The 16,357-nt window shown below is 36.2% G+C and overlaps 2 protein-coding genes across 6 annotated transcripts in view; one reads left to right on the top strand and one right to left on the bottom strand.

Annotated features, from left to right (window-relative positions):
• Window positions 1-221: 221 nt before the first annotated feature.
• Window positions 222-4,071, bottom strand: LOC126870991 (DNA-directed RNA polymerase II subunit Rpb4-like). Of its 4 annotated transcripts, XR_007691487.1 has the most exons (5): window positions 3,336-3,562; window positions 2,806-3,017; window positions 1,102-2,624; window positions 844-890; window positions 622-766 (listed from the first exon to the last, which is right to left on the bottom strand). XR_007691487.1 is itself a non-coding variant. In XM_050629296.1 (4 exons), the coding sequence occupies exons 3-4, from the start codon at window positions 2,867-2,869 to the stop codon at window positions 1,246-1,248; spliced, it is 1,443 nt and encodes a 480-aa protein (XP_050485253.1). In that variant the 5' UTR covers window positions 2,870-3,017; window positions 3,751-3,799; window positions 4,038-4,071; the 3' UTR covers window positions 900-1,245. The 4 variants fall into 4 exon arrangements, 3 of the variants coding, with proteins under 3 accessions (XP_050485254.1, XP_050485253.1, XP_050485251.1); XM_050629296.1 differs by lacking the exons at window positions 622-766; window positions 844-890; window positions 3,336-3,562 and adding exons at window positions 3,751-3,799; window positions 4,038-4,071 and having other exon boundaries at window positions 900-2,624; XM_050629297.1 differs by lacking the exons at window positions 844-890; window positions 1,102-2,624; window positions 3,336-3,562 and adding an exon at window positions 222-464 and having other exon boundaries at window positions 586-766; window positions 2,806-3,002.
• The window catches only part of LOC126870980 (neprilysin-2), a 38,738-nt gene continuing 25,450 nt past the window's right edge, over window positions 3,070-16,357 (top strand). Inside the window, exons 1-2 of one of the 2 annotated variants that reach the window (XM_050629270.1) lie at window positions 3,070-3,305; window positions 5,396-5,908. In XM_050629270.1, coding sequence (XP_050485227.1) covers window positions 5,763-5,908 — 146 coding nt within the window. In that variant the 5' untranslated portion in view covers window positions 3,070-3,305; window positions 5,396-5,762. The remainder of the gene's footprint in view (window positions 3,306-5,395; window positions 5,909-16,357) is intronic. The other variant, XM_050629271.1, reaches the window with a different exon arrangement.

Genomic DNA, 16,357 nt, shown 5'->3' with positions numbered 1-16,357 from the left:
TTTTCAATATATAATTGCATACATGATTAAAGCTTCGATATATCTACATCTGTTATAAATAAATCTTTTTTATTTTATCTCCATTTGTAATTACATCCTGCCTGATATAAGAAACTATTTGTGCTCTTAAGGTACATTCATACAATCTTATTCACTCATGACATTATAAATAAAGAATATTATAAATAAAAAAAACTCAATTTGGAAGTTAATAACATAGCTATTAGAAAAATTTTTATTTCGAGCTATATAAAATGATCACAGTGAAACGCACATTTTAAACTACATTCTAATATTGAAGAGATCGTTTCGTTTGTATGTCTTCTAATATTGTCCGAAGTTCCTCATCCTCTAATCGTCCTTCTAAACTGGGTATCAAAGCCTTTGCTTCTTCTGGCGTTTCCGGACAAAGATTTGCGAGCGAAGCTAGTTCAAATTTATGAAGCTTCTTCTGCATAAGTAAACTAAACAATACAAATTTTATAAGTTACTGTGAATATTTTTTACTAAACAGGATAATTTAAGGAAGTAAATTTTTGTCTTAGGTATTTATGCTTAAGACGTCAGTTTTGTAAAGGTACTTACTTTCTTACAGCAGCAATGGTTTCTTTATTTTTAAATCGACGAAATCTGTTCGTATAAGTTAAACTCTTCATAAAAACTTCAGAAAATTCCTGTTCCTCCTCGGCTGACTCATTTTGCGCTTTCCTGTGCTCCAACAACATCAACACTTCCGAAATTAACAAGGTCTCTGCATTTTCAAATTCTAAAAAAAAAAAAAAATTACACATAGAGCTTTTATTAATCAGACAGTATCGTTTATGCAATTTACTTAAAACTTACTTTATTTTCTTTAAGTCACTCGTGGGTACATTTTTGATTGAACATTACTAATCACAAATTTTTAATAAAATCTTATTAATCATATTTTGCAAAAAAGATACATTTATTATATAATATAAATATAGCACAAAACATTATATATAAATTTACATATTTGTATGTTGCTTATTCTTATATGTATAATTTAAATTTGTTATATATATATTTTATATATAAATTATTATAACATATTTTATATATTTTAATTTATATGTTTACTTTATTATTTTCAGTCGATCTTTTACAACTCTTACATGAAATTCTTAATTATAAGTCTTAATATGTAATATCACAATTCTGGCAGTATCCACGAACTATAATATATAAATATTTTGCATTTTTACTAGATTAACGAACTGTATATCATTGATTTGGTTTATTTATATATCCCTTTTCCGTAAGAAAATCGTATATTTTTCGTGTTTTATTTACGTCAATTTTAAGCAAAACCCTAGCTTGTGCCAATCTAAGATAACCAGCTTTTTTATTTTCTGCTATTAAAATTTGTTTGAAATCGAGGTAATTAGTAGGTACTATACGCGTAATTGAACAAAGCTCTTTTTCGGCTGAAGTTAATTTCTCATATCCTGGAAGACCTTGAATTGCAAGTGGCGGCGCCGTTTTTCGTTGTGCGATTGTACTCGATATGGAATTACTAAAATTAATGTTGCAACCAGGTAATATAGTCTTCCAGCTATATTCAGGATTATTCAAGTATTGTTTCCTTTCCTTTTCATTTTCTTGTCTAAGTTTGCTTAACTTTTGAAATATTGGAACACTATGAAAGTGTTCCAAACCGTTATTGCGGAATTCAAATAACTTATTAAGATAATTTTTAAGTTCTCCCGCTCTATGTAAGCCTTCCATGAAATAATCGAACTCTATACCTCCTAATAATTGCATAAAAATTAGTAATCTTTCTGCAAGTGCTCTAGTTATTGTACATTCGTATCTCTGTATCCAAGATATAGTTCTTCTAAATGCTATCAGTCCATGATTACGTATAATTTTTCTTCTCCTCATACGTTCTTTCAGTCTGTTATTATATGCTTGTACTATAGCTACTTGTAATTCTTTTCCTAATTCATAATTATTATCACTTATATCAAATTCATCATAGTTCAAGGCAGAAATTAATAATTCTGCATGATTATCAAAATTGACTTCAAAATCTGATCTTGCTGCATTGTATCCAGCCAAAAGTTTACAATTAAGAGTATTAGGTGCAAACCGAGGAGGTTCTTCTAAATCTTGCAATTTATATAGATAAGGAATAGGTTCACAACCAACCAAACTAGCTTTTGTTTCTTTCATTTTTGGCAATCCTGCCAAAGCCTGATTATCGATATAATATTGAAGATAATGATTTTTACATTCTTCCGTTGATTTCCCTTGTATTCGTCTGGCCATGTCAACCCAATTACCAAAACCACACTCCTGTAAAACATCTAAACATTCTAATTCTTGTTTCGCTGTCCAACCGCTTCCATTGATCAAGGGAAATTCATTCTTTATGATGATATAGTCGTGATCGTTTCTGTGATTGCTAATTTCTGATCCATTGGAGAAACAAGAGGGACACAATTCCATACTATCACACACAGCACAACGAATATACGGCTCTGTCAATGCGGATTTGCATACGCGGCATATTGGGTCTGAAGTAATGATTTCATCGTTCACGACTGACGCGTCGAGTTCTACGTTATGCTCGATCTTTTCTGTTCTACTCGATGAGCAGTCTGAAAGAGGATAATCGTTACTTTAGGCCATGCCGCAATTAAACATTATTTTTACACGGTACAACGTAAAATGTTAATTGTTATCGGAAAAAACATTGACAAACGTCATATGATTATAGGTTAGAAACAGACAGTATTGTCTCCGTCTCTTCTTGCTAAATAAAAGAAAAAATAAACATACCTTTCGGAAATTGCAAGTCCGCCGCATCTTCCTCTGTCATATCAGTTAAATTTGGATTAGTCATATTGTTTTATTATATTAATTCTCTACAGTGCTCAAAAAGAGTCACTTCTTAAACGTGTACTATGCTACTAACAAATGGCTACTCACAAATGATCTTGTGCCAATTAGCTGGAGTTGTAAGTACTCGTTTCGCTCACCAGATGGCAGTTCTAGAACCATGTACATATATACTTGATCGGTAAATCTTTTAATCTTTTGTATTCTAGCGCCGCTATTTTAAATGTAACGCTTAAATCAGTTGACTACGTGAAGTGTGCAGAATTTAAGTTTCTAAAATAATTTAACATTTTTAACGTCCCGCGTAATATGGAAATCGAAATAGTGTTTTAATTAGTTAATAAACAAGATTAAAAAGAACGTCAAAGATATATGTCAGCTTCGTCACATTGAATGAGAAACGTTGAAAACGATGAGCATTTATTTTCCAAATACATTAGGTATGTATGTTATTTAAGAACGTATCGAACCTTGAAAACGGCGGTTGAATTACGAACATAACCTGAATGTATAAAATCGTGAAGGTCTCAAGTAAAATTGTATGTTTTCCGAATACGGAATTAAACAATTTGACATCGAAATAATTAACATGCGTAGTATACTATCTTTCAAATCAGTTAGACACGCGTACGTGTTAGTTACACAGATATAATGCCCTCGAACTGAGCGAACGTAACAAACCACGAAACTAAATATCTTTTTGGCTCAGGTAACTCGATACATATCTCACTGTCTTACGAAGGATAAGTTTCTCAAGAAAATTTTGTTGTATATAATTATGACTGACGTAACTGCGGTTCCATAGAATAAATTGTGAGTAATTTTATCTTTCTTATAAAAGTACAGTGATATCACACTGTTTGTGTCCGAATTAGTTTATCTTACTTGTAGATCTCCGTACTTATTTTGTTACTTCTTCAATGCGTGAGTTTATCTAAAATCAGAAAAATATTTTGTTGTATGTAATCCAATGTTTCAAGTCGAGGTGGTCTGATACATAAAAAAGCAAATAAGGTACAAAATGTATTAGAAAGATAGTATTAAAAAATATTTATCGAAATAAATATACAAACGTTATTTAGTATCATTCTAAGAAATACGCGAAATAAAACTAAAAAATATACGAAAAATACTAGACAAAGGAAGCCAGGTGTACGAACGAGTTCGCCTACGTTATCTTTTATAAAACAAACGATGCTTGTCATGTAACGTGGACACATTTAAGAATACGTCCACATGTTGAACTCTCTATCGGAACGTATAGTTTGCAAAAGAATAATAATAAGTCACTCGCGGATAATAATAGAGTCACTATGCAAATATTGGCAACAGTCTCGTGAAAGCGGTGTATGAGAATTCTCGATACTGTAACTTGAAATTAAAAATAGTTGTCATATATAATTTTATAATTTATTGAAATAGACATAATCTTGTGATTTATTGAGAAGTATAAAAAATATCTAAAAAAACGTTTTCAAAGCTTTTAATCTACTAAATCTATGGAATATAGAAATTTAATTTATTAAATCCAGAAAAGTTTGAGAAAATTTATTGAATCTGTTTTCTTTTTTTTTTTTTTTTTTACTTTCAATATTTAATTTATTGTTCCAGGAAAAAAAGCAATGTACAATTGACATATTCATTCCATAGTTTTCAATTTGGATTACATAATATTCACGCAATGAGAAGGAAGACCATTATCTTCCGTTTACAACCATAATTTTTTGGTCGATTTACGTCAGGATTATTGAAAAGACACTAAACCTTGGCCTTCATACCTTCCGTAAGGGATTTCATTCGGGATAATAACTTGTTTTCAGCCCTCGTAATAAGCCAAAAAGATTCATATCGCGCGTTTATTGTGACCTGCTAGGCGTGGAAACCGGTTTCATTAAAATTTTTACGAGTCAACCGATCGAGCCAAATCAAAAATCTTATCGCTTCGTATAATATCCTATTCTTTTCTTCCCAGAGGAAAGTATTCACCGTCTGGGAAATTTTCATTCTACCATCGAATAACGGGAATCGTTTCAACTATTGTAACATTTTGCGAATTCCAATACGACAATAGCCAACGTACTATATCATTTAAACACGTGTTTTATATTCGGATGAGACATATTATACGTCTCATGTGTCGAGAAAAATACAGATCTACAAAAGCTATCGTGTGCCTTACCGATTATAGTACTCTTCATTTCATTTTACATATGAAAATAATGGTGCGATACGGCAATTAATTCCTAATTATCGCCAATCATAAACTAATTTATTATAAATCTTGTCACGACATTTACGAGATATTAAAAATAATTCGACGTATTTGAAAATTTATTGCGCGCGCGTAACAAAAATAAAAAAGTGGAGGCGTGTTGGGAAAAAGTAGTTCGTCTTGGAACAAGATTAATTGGCATGATCTCTGTAGATATCTGAAAATAGGAATCGTTCCACCAACGGTTATTATCGTAACGGTTGCGTAAACATCGATCTTTAGCGACAGCTTCCTACATTGCGCTCGATTCTCTTGCAGGCGAAGAGAAGTTTGACGAAGATGAATTTGCACGTGAAATACACACCGAATGAAAATCCCCATATGGCGATATCTATGGCAATGTCACGCAACAAAAGGAACATCGTCACGAATAACACCGTGTATAGAACGCGTGCGTAATTTAAGACGATCGTCCGGCTACGACAAGGACTGAAACTGTTTCCAAACACGGACAACGCGTCCATATCGTGGTACAACGATCGAATATGTATTGAGAGTCCTCGATGGACTGACTCAAATACGCTGAAGCGTGTTTCTCTTTTGTTTCCTTTTTTTTCTTTTTTTTCACGTGACCGCGCTGTGTTTCTCATATTCGTGACTTGGATGATCTCTTGACGAACGAATCATGAATCCCGAGCAACCAGACTTTTCCAACGCAAGAACGCTACATTTCCGTACTCACGATGACGGTGATAACGTCAAAGAAGAAAGCGTTCGATCGGACCGAGGAAACATCTTCGACAACGTTTACAAAATGACTACTATAGATAGGTACGTTCCCTTTATCGAATCAGTGAAAATATAACGAGGCAAATTGTAAAATAGTCGAAGAAGATATAAAGATACATTGGCTTTAAGTTAACGAGGGAATTCAATTTCTCGATTAAAGATATATCCGCGTGTAGACCGAATCAACTATGAAATATGCTTTATTTTTTTCTTTCTATCCTTTCTTTCAATTTTACGTAAAATTAGATCGAGTATTATTTGATCGGGTTCTTTTATAATGGTTAGAGTATTAAATAATACTTGAATACATTGCCTATAACCTAGAAGATATATAAGAAAGAAAAAACAAATGATATCGACGAATTCACTCGTTTTATTTATTCTGAAGACGGTTTCAAAGAAGAAAATAACGTAAACGTATGTATTTCTTGTTTGATAGGTCCCTAGAAAGTTCGTTTCGTTACTTTTTATCGATCCTTATATTTTCTTCGTAAAGTCCATTCTAACGCTTCTTTCATCTCGTAAGCATTATAACGAAAAAAAAAAACTCGTCGATTTAACAACTCTCGCGCGACAGCTTTCATAAGAAAGAATTAATTCTGTGAGAGAAATATGGTAATATTATTTTAGAATACTCGTTTAATAACATACTGTTAGCGACTAACGGAGATCGAACGTAAAGTTTCTATTTCGAACTACGTACATGTGCATGTAAAAACGGATGATACTTTCATGGATAAATGAAACGTCAGACAACAGTGATCAACGGTGAAAAATATGTTATTGTTTCCAGAACTTCCCGTTATTTTTACACCGTTCCGACATGAGAAATGAAACAGGAGCATTTGCTTCTTTTAAAGCTACCAGAACGATAAGGATTTCTATTTTCTCTATTTTTCATAAAAAAAAACACAAAAAAGAAAATATGTAGATTATACGATATTGAGATTAGTTTAAAAGCAGAAAAAAAATTGATAATGTTACATATATAGATTTTGACAAGGAGCAAATCTCTCTTTTTCTTCTGCGCTCTACTTGCTATAATTTTCGAATTTCTATCTTTCAATCCCACATCTGGTAAAAAAAAAAAAAACAAAAAGACTCGTAACGTTGCGAGGCAACTTTACGTGAAATTAAAACAGACGATCGCCTACGTATATCAAATAAAAGATCGTTTAACGATAAATAACGATCAGTTTGGATCGAAAATGATCCAAAAGATGCAGCAGAATCAATTAGCTTCACCTGTTGCAGCCAGTAGCCATAAATCTATCCCACAGTACCTATTTTAGACAGACTTCGAACGTTAAATAAACTAACAAATAAAATTCCTATACATGTTCATAGTTAGCTATTTGTCTAATAGTCTAAGAGTACATGACCAAGTAATAGAACCAAATGTAATAAAACCAAAACATTTAACGATCCAATGAAAATCTATACGCCACAGGCTAGTTAACGAATAATGCACAGGATCATTAAAAAATTAACTGTGATTTTCAGGAAATTAATGTCAGTCGTCAAAGTGTTTCTTCGTTTCTTCGCTGGGAATTCCGTATACGAGCACGAAGATGCCGTTACCGGCTGACAGTAAATTTCCAGTCGTTCACAGGAATTGAATCTGTATGGTAGAGATTTAGGGTTGCCTACATACGATCGGATATCTTTTTTACACGAACAGAGTTCGGATTTATTTTCTTTCGCGCCGTATTCTTCCCCAATCGAACGAAAGAAAAGAAAAAAAAAAGACACCGTTTTCGAAAGGGTTATCGGACCTTTTACGGCATTTGTGACTTCGATTTACCTCATTAGCATCGCCTTCGGCATTTCTATATAACGGAACAACCAACATACATACAGAAGCAACCAGTGCGTTCGAAGGCGAACGGTGCAACTTGCACTTTACGACTTGGTTTACGATACTGTACATCTTCGCTTCCGTCGATCAACAAAAAATACATGTAAATTTTGTATTAATCATTTGCGACAAACCATGTCGTGACCGATATTCCGATAGTTAAAAGTTTATTCGTTTAGCTTTTTTTCATGAAATACTTTAATGAGGATAATTTTGTAATATTTTAGAGAAATATCACTCGAGATACTCAAATTATAGCGATTGTGAGTCGATGACCTGTTAAGAATTTTTGTAAAAGAGCTTCGTTTCAACTGTAGCTTCGATTCTTCGGTGATACAGTGTTGCTACAGCTAGAAACAGTTAAAGAAACAAAAGGTTAAGGTGTACCATGTGCTGTCTAAGAAAGAAATTACCGCAAATTATTGCCATAGCATTCTTTCAATTTGAAAACAACCGCCAAAATGAACAAAGAACCGCTTCCTTCTTAAAACATCTTCTTGACACATTGCCAAACTTCTGCTTCCATTTCTTCCTTTTCAATCCGTTTCCCTTTGTTGACTTTTACGATGATTCACGCTTTTAAATTGACAGTAAAAGAAGAAAAAGGAACATTTCCACGAATGATTTGCCAACAGTTTTCTGATCGATCATCGGAAACAGTCTCATTTAAATGCAACGAAGATAACAGGCGGGCGGGCTCAGCGACAAGTTCTTTCGTATGCAAATGCGAAACGATGGTCCTATACGATACCATTGAAAAGCATCGCTTGCTTATTCTTGATAAGATTTATTTCAATCGTAATTATCGTAATAGTTTTATTTCTAATTATCACAGCTAGATACGTATAATGATATACGATGAGTAGAATTAAACTATGGTAAACGATCGCGTAGAAACGAATCTTCGAACATTTTGCATCCAATCTTGAGTTTGCGTCCGATCGTCCGATTGCTTCGTAAACAGCCTTCAATCGTGGAATGGCATCCGTGTAGCAGTCGTGCATGATTATTAGACAGCGGAGACACGAATGAATATTCATCGCGTTGTCGAGCAGAGTAACGTGGTATGGTGTAGCGTAGCGTGGCGTGGCATGGTTCACGGTGGATTCTTGGTGGCAAATCCTGTTTCTGCGCTTGGACGACGAAATTACGCGCTTCTAAACGCAAATTGCGAGTTACATAAGCAACAAGCGAGCCAATACCGAAGCTAACGCTTGCGAGACTGCAAAAGTGAGACAAATCGAGAATCCTTTGATCGTGTTAAATAGGCTTGTTAAGCTGCAAATGAATTGTTCCTTAATTGTCGACGTTCAGATAGCTCTGACGACCATCGAGTTTTTACAACTGACTGCCTTCCATGGATATAGATAATGTTTAGAATAAAGAGGACTCGTTATCGCGAACGGAAACGATCGTTAGAATAATTCGTTCCTCTCCTCTGCGAGTTTCCATTGTCTCGAGCGAAACCTCTCGAAAAGCATCGATACACAGTTTGCAAGTGGGTGGAATAGGTGAGCTAACTTTCACTCGTGTAATTTCTGATAATTACGACTTATTGCGTTGGATAAGTATGGAAATTGTATTATAGGAACATAATTGAAGATAAATCTGCATCGGTTTTAACAGAATGGATCATATCTTATCGTAAAAACGATTATTGTTCCGTTCGGAATCTTCAAACTTGTTAGGGGAGTGTTACGTTTTGTTTGGCTCGTTTTGGTTGTGTTGCCGATCTATACAAATTGTTAAAATTTATTTAAATTTCAAATTGGAACGCTCATTCGCGCTATTGGTAGTTTTAGTCTACGTTACGGCGCGTGCGCGCGCGGGACGTGACAGGAGCATGGTCAGTTGCATTTAGAATTGTTAGTTTACTTTACCTTTGCTACTCGATAGCCAGAGATGTGTTGTAAACTCGGTGTCTCCAGAGTCTATGCTTTAAAACCATATGGTGACGGTATAAGTTTCCGAGGTTTCTGACCTGCAGGAGTATCGCCACCTTTTCAGAACCGAACGTCTCGCGTCAGTTCGGATACCACCCCGCACTTATCAGCAGGAGGCGCGTCAAGGGCGCATGGAATAGCGGTCGTGACATTCAGGACGCCGTTGATTGAAAAAGTAATTTTTGACAAAAGCCAATCACCGTGTGTCCTGAACAAACTTGAAAGCTCGGACAGTCCGAACGGAACGTGCGTATTGTAGCTTTCCATCGGTATACACAATCGAGCCTTCAATCAGTAGTAGATGTGTTCTAACATTCAAACGGTATACGTAGTACAGACTACGACACACGTACTATGTGTCGTACTCGATTACACATGTTTTTCATGAAAGTAAAAGTTCCCTTCTACTATGGCATTTAAAAGAGTGTAAACTTTAGTTTCTCTCACGCATCACTCGTACACCGTGGCTGCTGATAATTAATTAAATCGTATTGAATCATCGTACGACATTGGCGTTCGAGCTAACGAATCACCGTAGACAGACGTGAAACAGTAATTTATCGAATATTATAGAGAGTTTTTTTTCTAATTAATATACTCGAAGTTATCGTCTCGTTGTTTCTTATTGCACTCGATCGCTTTAGTATCGTTGGAATATCCGCTTTCCATAAAATATATCCTAGACACATACATATACAATATTATTCAGGATATTTCACAACATGCGTCGGATGTGTTAATCTCTTTTTTTAAAGTATGAGTTTTCTGCTCATTAAACTTGGTAATTGGATTCGTTTGTCGCGAAAACATTTCTGCTGTATCGTTTTTCCAGCAACATATCCATTGGAAAAAATCTCGATTTTTCTTGGAAAGTTGATTAATCTACAAGTAGATGCCTAATTCGAATATTTTAAGAAAATCGCGCGAAAATCTAGATGGTGATACGTTATTAATTTTCCAGCCAATGAAATATCAGGCAGAACCGGTTGCCATTCGTCATCGATTCTGTATGCCACTGACACCGAAATGAGACAGGTTTAAAATTAGTTTCACGATGAAGCAGTCGTATCTCTTCTTTTTAGACTGGCACTTGATTATCTGTATTCGGATTTGCATGGATATAAAGATCTTTCGCGCTTCTATTCTTTTTCCATTCGAACGGAATCCCAATACGACGTCGCCTTTGCCGTTGTTATTATTTTGGACTTTTGATATAAATTTGATATTATAAAATGTGCAAGAACCTATCGACTCTAACTGATATTAGGAAATAAATGAAATAAAAGATAACAGTAACTTCAGGAAGCGATAAGAATGTATCATCGAGTTTCGGATTTAGATCTTTTCGTTCTTAGAATAGAAGAAACACCAAGCCATAAAGGTCAGCAACAGACTTCTTCCCCGTAACTTTGATATTCAAATGGCCACCACCTACGAATGGAAGGAATGGATCAATTTCTTGCAACACGATGTATCGTTATTTAGAAGTTTAACGATCTACAAGGTGAAGCGAGTAGTTTCGATGGAAAGAAGGATACGTGCGGCCGATCTTTGATAAAACGGTCACTGCGACCTGAGCCTAACGGGATAACCTCGATAAACTTTGGCTGGTACGTTGTTGTGAAGCCACTCCTAGTAACATCAGTTTACGTTACGTTTCTGTATGCGTATCTCGGTATACGTAAACCAGACTATCTATGATAATCCAGACGGGCGTAATTGACCCGATTCGACTTATCCCAATTCAAGACAGGTTCTGATATGAACGATGATGCAAAAATAGTTATTTCGCCAAAATGGTACAACATAGTACGTTAGATTAAACGAAAATTCCAATGATACGTTAGGCTTGTCCCCCGAATCAGTTTCTACGATGTTCAGTTTTGTCCTTCGATTAAAAATCGTTATTCTCATACGACTGAAACCAATTAAGAGATCATTTAATCTCATCCGAACTCTCGTTCAGATGACACGAACGATATCGAACGTAGCGGTTCGACCACTCCAAACGACACTTTGCTCACGAGCTACCGATGTATCGGTTCAACGTCATAACGAGCGTTAATTATGCATGCTCACGAAGGCTCGATGGTATTTCGACCATTAAACGTTTCAGACCGCTGACAGAGATCCTCCGTATGGCGGGATTTACGCGGACTTTTCGAGATTGTCAGTCGATAGAACGTGGTTAAAAGTAGAACGTCGGTTAACACTCCTAAGCAAGCCGAGTCTTTTGCCTCGTAAATGTTACGCAACAAGTCACCGTTGAATGAACCGCTTCCTGTTATCAACACGAACTCCTGATCGACTTCGCGTATCCTACAGCTAATTACATTACGCGAAACCAACTCGACTTTTCATTTTCTAAGATCTCATGCCACGTACGCGTGGAGTCAGGTGCAACGGTATAACTGTATCTCTCGAGTTTCAGGCTTTTCTTGAGAATCGCAGCATTCGATGCTTCCTGTCGATCGCCAGGTAAATGCAAATTCACGCGTTCGGGCGTTCCTTAGCCGGTTCACACGTTCGTACTATGCATCGGCCGAGAAATTCAGGCCGGGGCGTAAACTCGGGCGTAAACAATTTCGATCGATAATCGGAAAATGATGGACAATCCCGTTTTTGTAATGATCATCCGACTCGGATCGTACAGATATCGTGTATGTTACCTATTATCTGGATTATTATACGCAACTTTCGTTCCATCTGTTCGTCTTTCTTACAATTTTAAAGTTTGCGACGAAGCTTGCGACGAAGAATAACGAGTTTCGATCGTGTTTCTGTAGTGTGTCTCAATAATGCGTCGCGTTTCGTCAACATCGCAGTTCAGTTGTGTAAGTTTGTTGTGTAATAGAATTTTCTTTCTAGTTTTTCCAAGATACGCTACATATGAACACAGCATGAACCATAACGTAGGAATTTTTATGCTTCGCACGGATTATATACACAGTATATGAATTTGTGTTTTATTATTCTTTAGCCTTTCAACTCGTTTATTTGTTATTGTTATTAGTTCCTTCGGTATATTTGCATTGGCAAAAATAATGTTTTTATTTGCTATATATTCGACCTCGCGAATATCATAATGTCACAGTTATTACGCAGTTGATCGCAAACACGACGCCGCTTGATAGAAAACAGGATTATAAGGATAGGCTTTCGCACGAAGATCGCGAGCAAAACCATCGAGACGGTACATATATAGCGGATAAATCTTTCCTGCAACATCTTTTCCAATGGATGGTTTTTGTGATAATTTAGATTTCCCTGACATCGCAGTCGTTTTAACGTCACAGTAACGGTATCCTCGATCTTCGACCAGCCATATGTTCGGTCTGCTGGTTGGAACTTTCCTTTCCAGAGGCCCGTGATCTTGCCAGGATCCTAAGTTCGTCACAATGTCATAAATATTCTTGAATTTTTTCCAAGTTTATGAAATCATAGAGATTAGACGAAGGAAGAAATATAAAACGCGAAAGATATCGAGTTAAATCTTGAAAATTCACAACGTCAAGAGACTATATAATTTAAACGAAAAACATAAGTCGATCAAAAAACGTTATAGACGAATGAAATCTTGCATTAACGGAACGTTAGCTCTTAAGAAGTTAAACTATAATAAGGCAAAACGATCAACGTGATCATTTTAAATCTGAAATAGCGCAAAATATTCAATTTGAAAATGCAAAATTAATTCTATCGGTTACAGGGGCGAGATAAAGATCGATAAACTCTGGAAACACAATACGTAACAAGAAATATCGAAATTCACAAACCTGAAACATCGTCATAAACCTGAAACTTAAGCCACGTTCCTCTAACGCAATTATCATAACTATGTCAAAGGAAAGATCAAATAAAACCGTCCAATCGGAATCTTAGGTAAATGAGATCCTTTATCTATCAACTGTAGTCAACTGCAGTTTCTCCTCCCTTTGATGGGTAAACGTGATCAAACGTCTTTTTTTTCTCTCCGCGCTCGAGCTGTTAACTCTAAGTGTCAACCAATAATCGATGGGATTTCTTTAATTAACGTCGACACACTTCTTGGATCGCGGTTCACCGACCTTACTCCAGTTGGATTTCTTCGTCCTCGGCTCGTCAGGCGTCTCAAATCGTGATATCGAACTGCATAGTGGCTTGCTGCGAGATCCCGCGATTTCGCGACAACCAACACAACGTGAAATGTATAACGGGATCGACCTTAACTATTGTTTCGAATGGTACCGCGAGAGCGATCGATAAGCTAATCAACGAATTGCTCGAAATAAAAGCTTATTATCGCCAGAGCTCTGCATCGAAGCCAGTTATCGCGACGATGCTGCGTTTTCTGTCGAGGATAGCGGTACGATCGCCATCGAGCAACAACGTAATCGGTCATGCGGTTGGTACAACGTTTCATCGAATTATAAAATAGTGCGTCGATAGGATATTTCGTTGGATTACGGAATCGTGGGTAGCTGGTAGTGGGTAAAAATATCATATATGTAATATGGTTAAAAGATAGTAGTAAACTGCATAGTATGCAATAGTGGATTAAAATAAGGAGATGTTACGTTGAATTTTTCGATCTTTTCTAGGACTTACGTACATTCATCGAACACGTAATTAACCGTGTTGAATTAAGTAATTTGGTTATCCGTTGGAAAGCTAGAAGCTCGTGTGCCACAAACGATAATTATCGTTGACGTTGTGCGACAGTGAAATCTACAAGATCAATATTTGTCTTTCTTTTATGGGACAACCTTTATTAAAGACCGCGAGTAGAACGAGCAATTCAGGTTAATGTAGACGTTAAAATATTCCTTTGAACATGATTTAGTGCTATTGTAGCAGATGATAGCGTAACTTGCAGAGGCTGCATCAAGCGTTCCACGTCGTAAAGAGCAGTTTCTACGAATCGGGAAAAGAAGGTGAAGGTCGGATAGAACAGCAGGTATTCACGTGGGAACGAAATCGCGCTAACTGGTCGAGTTATCTACGAAACTTGATAAATATTTCGCGTAACAATCCGACGATACATATTTTTAAAACATCAGACTGTAAATCGTTGAAAATTGCAGTTGTTTATCGTACTTGTCAAAAAGAAGATAATTTTATAGTTAGGAGAATCGATATTCTCATAATGCTCACGTATTTTTTCATCTTCAAGCAATTAGATTATCGTACGATAATCGTTTTTTATAATTTTTTAACAAGCATAAATACATAAATACATAAGTTGGTTTCTCGACGCGCTTCAGTCTGATTTTCGCTAATGACATCTGCGTGCATCGCACAAGAAACGAGTAATCGAGGTAGAGATTCACCATGGTGCTGTTTAAACGCTTGAAATTCACTTTTCAGAGCGATTATTCTCTCGAGAGCGGTTCATAATGCAGCGAATCGTTTTTCAAGACATAATTTACAACGTTGCAAGTAAATCGTCCGCAATTAAACAAAAAGGAAAGCATCTTAAAAAATTATTCGAAAGTGGACTATGGTAATAGCTTACGAAGGTAAAAGAGAAGGAATTTCTGAAAAGCATCTTTTATCAATCTTGCGCTGGGTTCGTCGATTCGTCGTATTTGAACGGACTCGTCTGTCTTCGGTAGTTCATCGACTTGGACGCGAACATTGTGTGCCGATGTAACTATGGTTATACTATGGGTATGATTAGGTAAGAGAAACCAATGTTTACACTCGTTTTAAACGCAATAGCAGCAGGCAACGTGTACCTTGGTAAAAAACGATGTGCAAAAAACGAGTACAGTACATAAAGTACAGTACATAACGTATGTATTTGGTTGTTTGTACTATGATGTTTGAGCTGATCGACAGAATACGTGTACTGATTGAACGTTAGAACATGTCTACACCGAATGATGGCTCGAACGTGTACATCGAATGTGTACAATATGCACGTTCTGCTCGTACTATCCGAACTCTCAAGTTCGTTCACGACACACGCTGAGTGGCTGTTGTAAAAATTAGTTTTTCAATCAACGGTGTTCTGAATGTCACGATCGCTCTTCCATGCGCCCTTGACGCGCCTTCTCCTGGTAAGAATGGGATGGTATCCGAACTGACGCGAGGCGTTCGCTTTTCCGAGAAGATCTCGATACTCCTACAGGTCAGAAACCTCGGAAATTTGTACCGTGGCGATATGGTTTGAAAGCGTGGACTTTGGAGACACCGAGTTTACAACGTATTCTTCACTATCGAATGCGAAATAAACTAACAATTCTAAATGCGATTGCTCGCTTAATACGAATTTACGACCTCGTTATAAACCTCACCGACGAGCACCGCACGTGGCTCTTCGGTGTGTTCGATGCGTTCCATGGCGGAAGGATATTGGTAATTTTCTATAGCATGACTTACAATTTTACGAACAAATGTTTAAAAAAAAGTATCTTAGAGATGTTGAATCAGGTTCATCGCAATTTGTCGCGTTGATGATTTTCCGAGACGCGACTGATTCTCTGATACGATTCGTAAGTAAAGGATAGCAATAATCAAATACGCTTAAAAACGAACCAATTTCTGAAAAATATCTTAGGTCAGTTCAATCAGGATTCTTCGTAACAGTGAGTAAAACAGATTTCATAAAAAAAAAAAAAAACGATTCCAAGAAACTACCTATATATATTTAGGCTTTCCGTTCACGAAGAACAGTGCAGCAGGAGGCAAAAGAAACAAGAGTTACCC

Source organism: Bombus huntii, chromosome 11 (assembly GCF_024542735.1).
Source record: "Bombus huntii isolate Logan2020A chromosome 11, iyBomHunt1.1, whole genome shotgun sequence".
NCBI classification, from domain to species: domain Eukaryota; kingdom Metazoa; phylum Arthropoda; class Insecta; order Hymenoptera; family Apidae; genus Bombus; species Bombus huntii.
The sequence above is the reverse complement of the archived record's forward strand: the minus strand, read 5'-3'. Positions and strand labels throughout refer to the sequence as shown.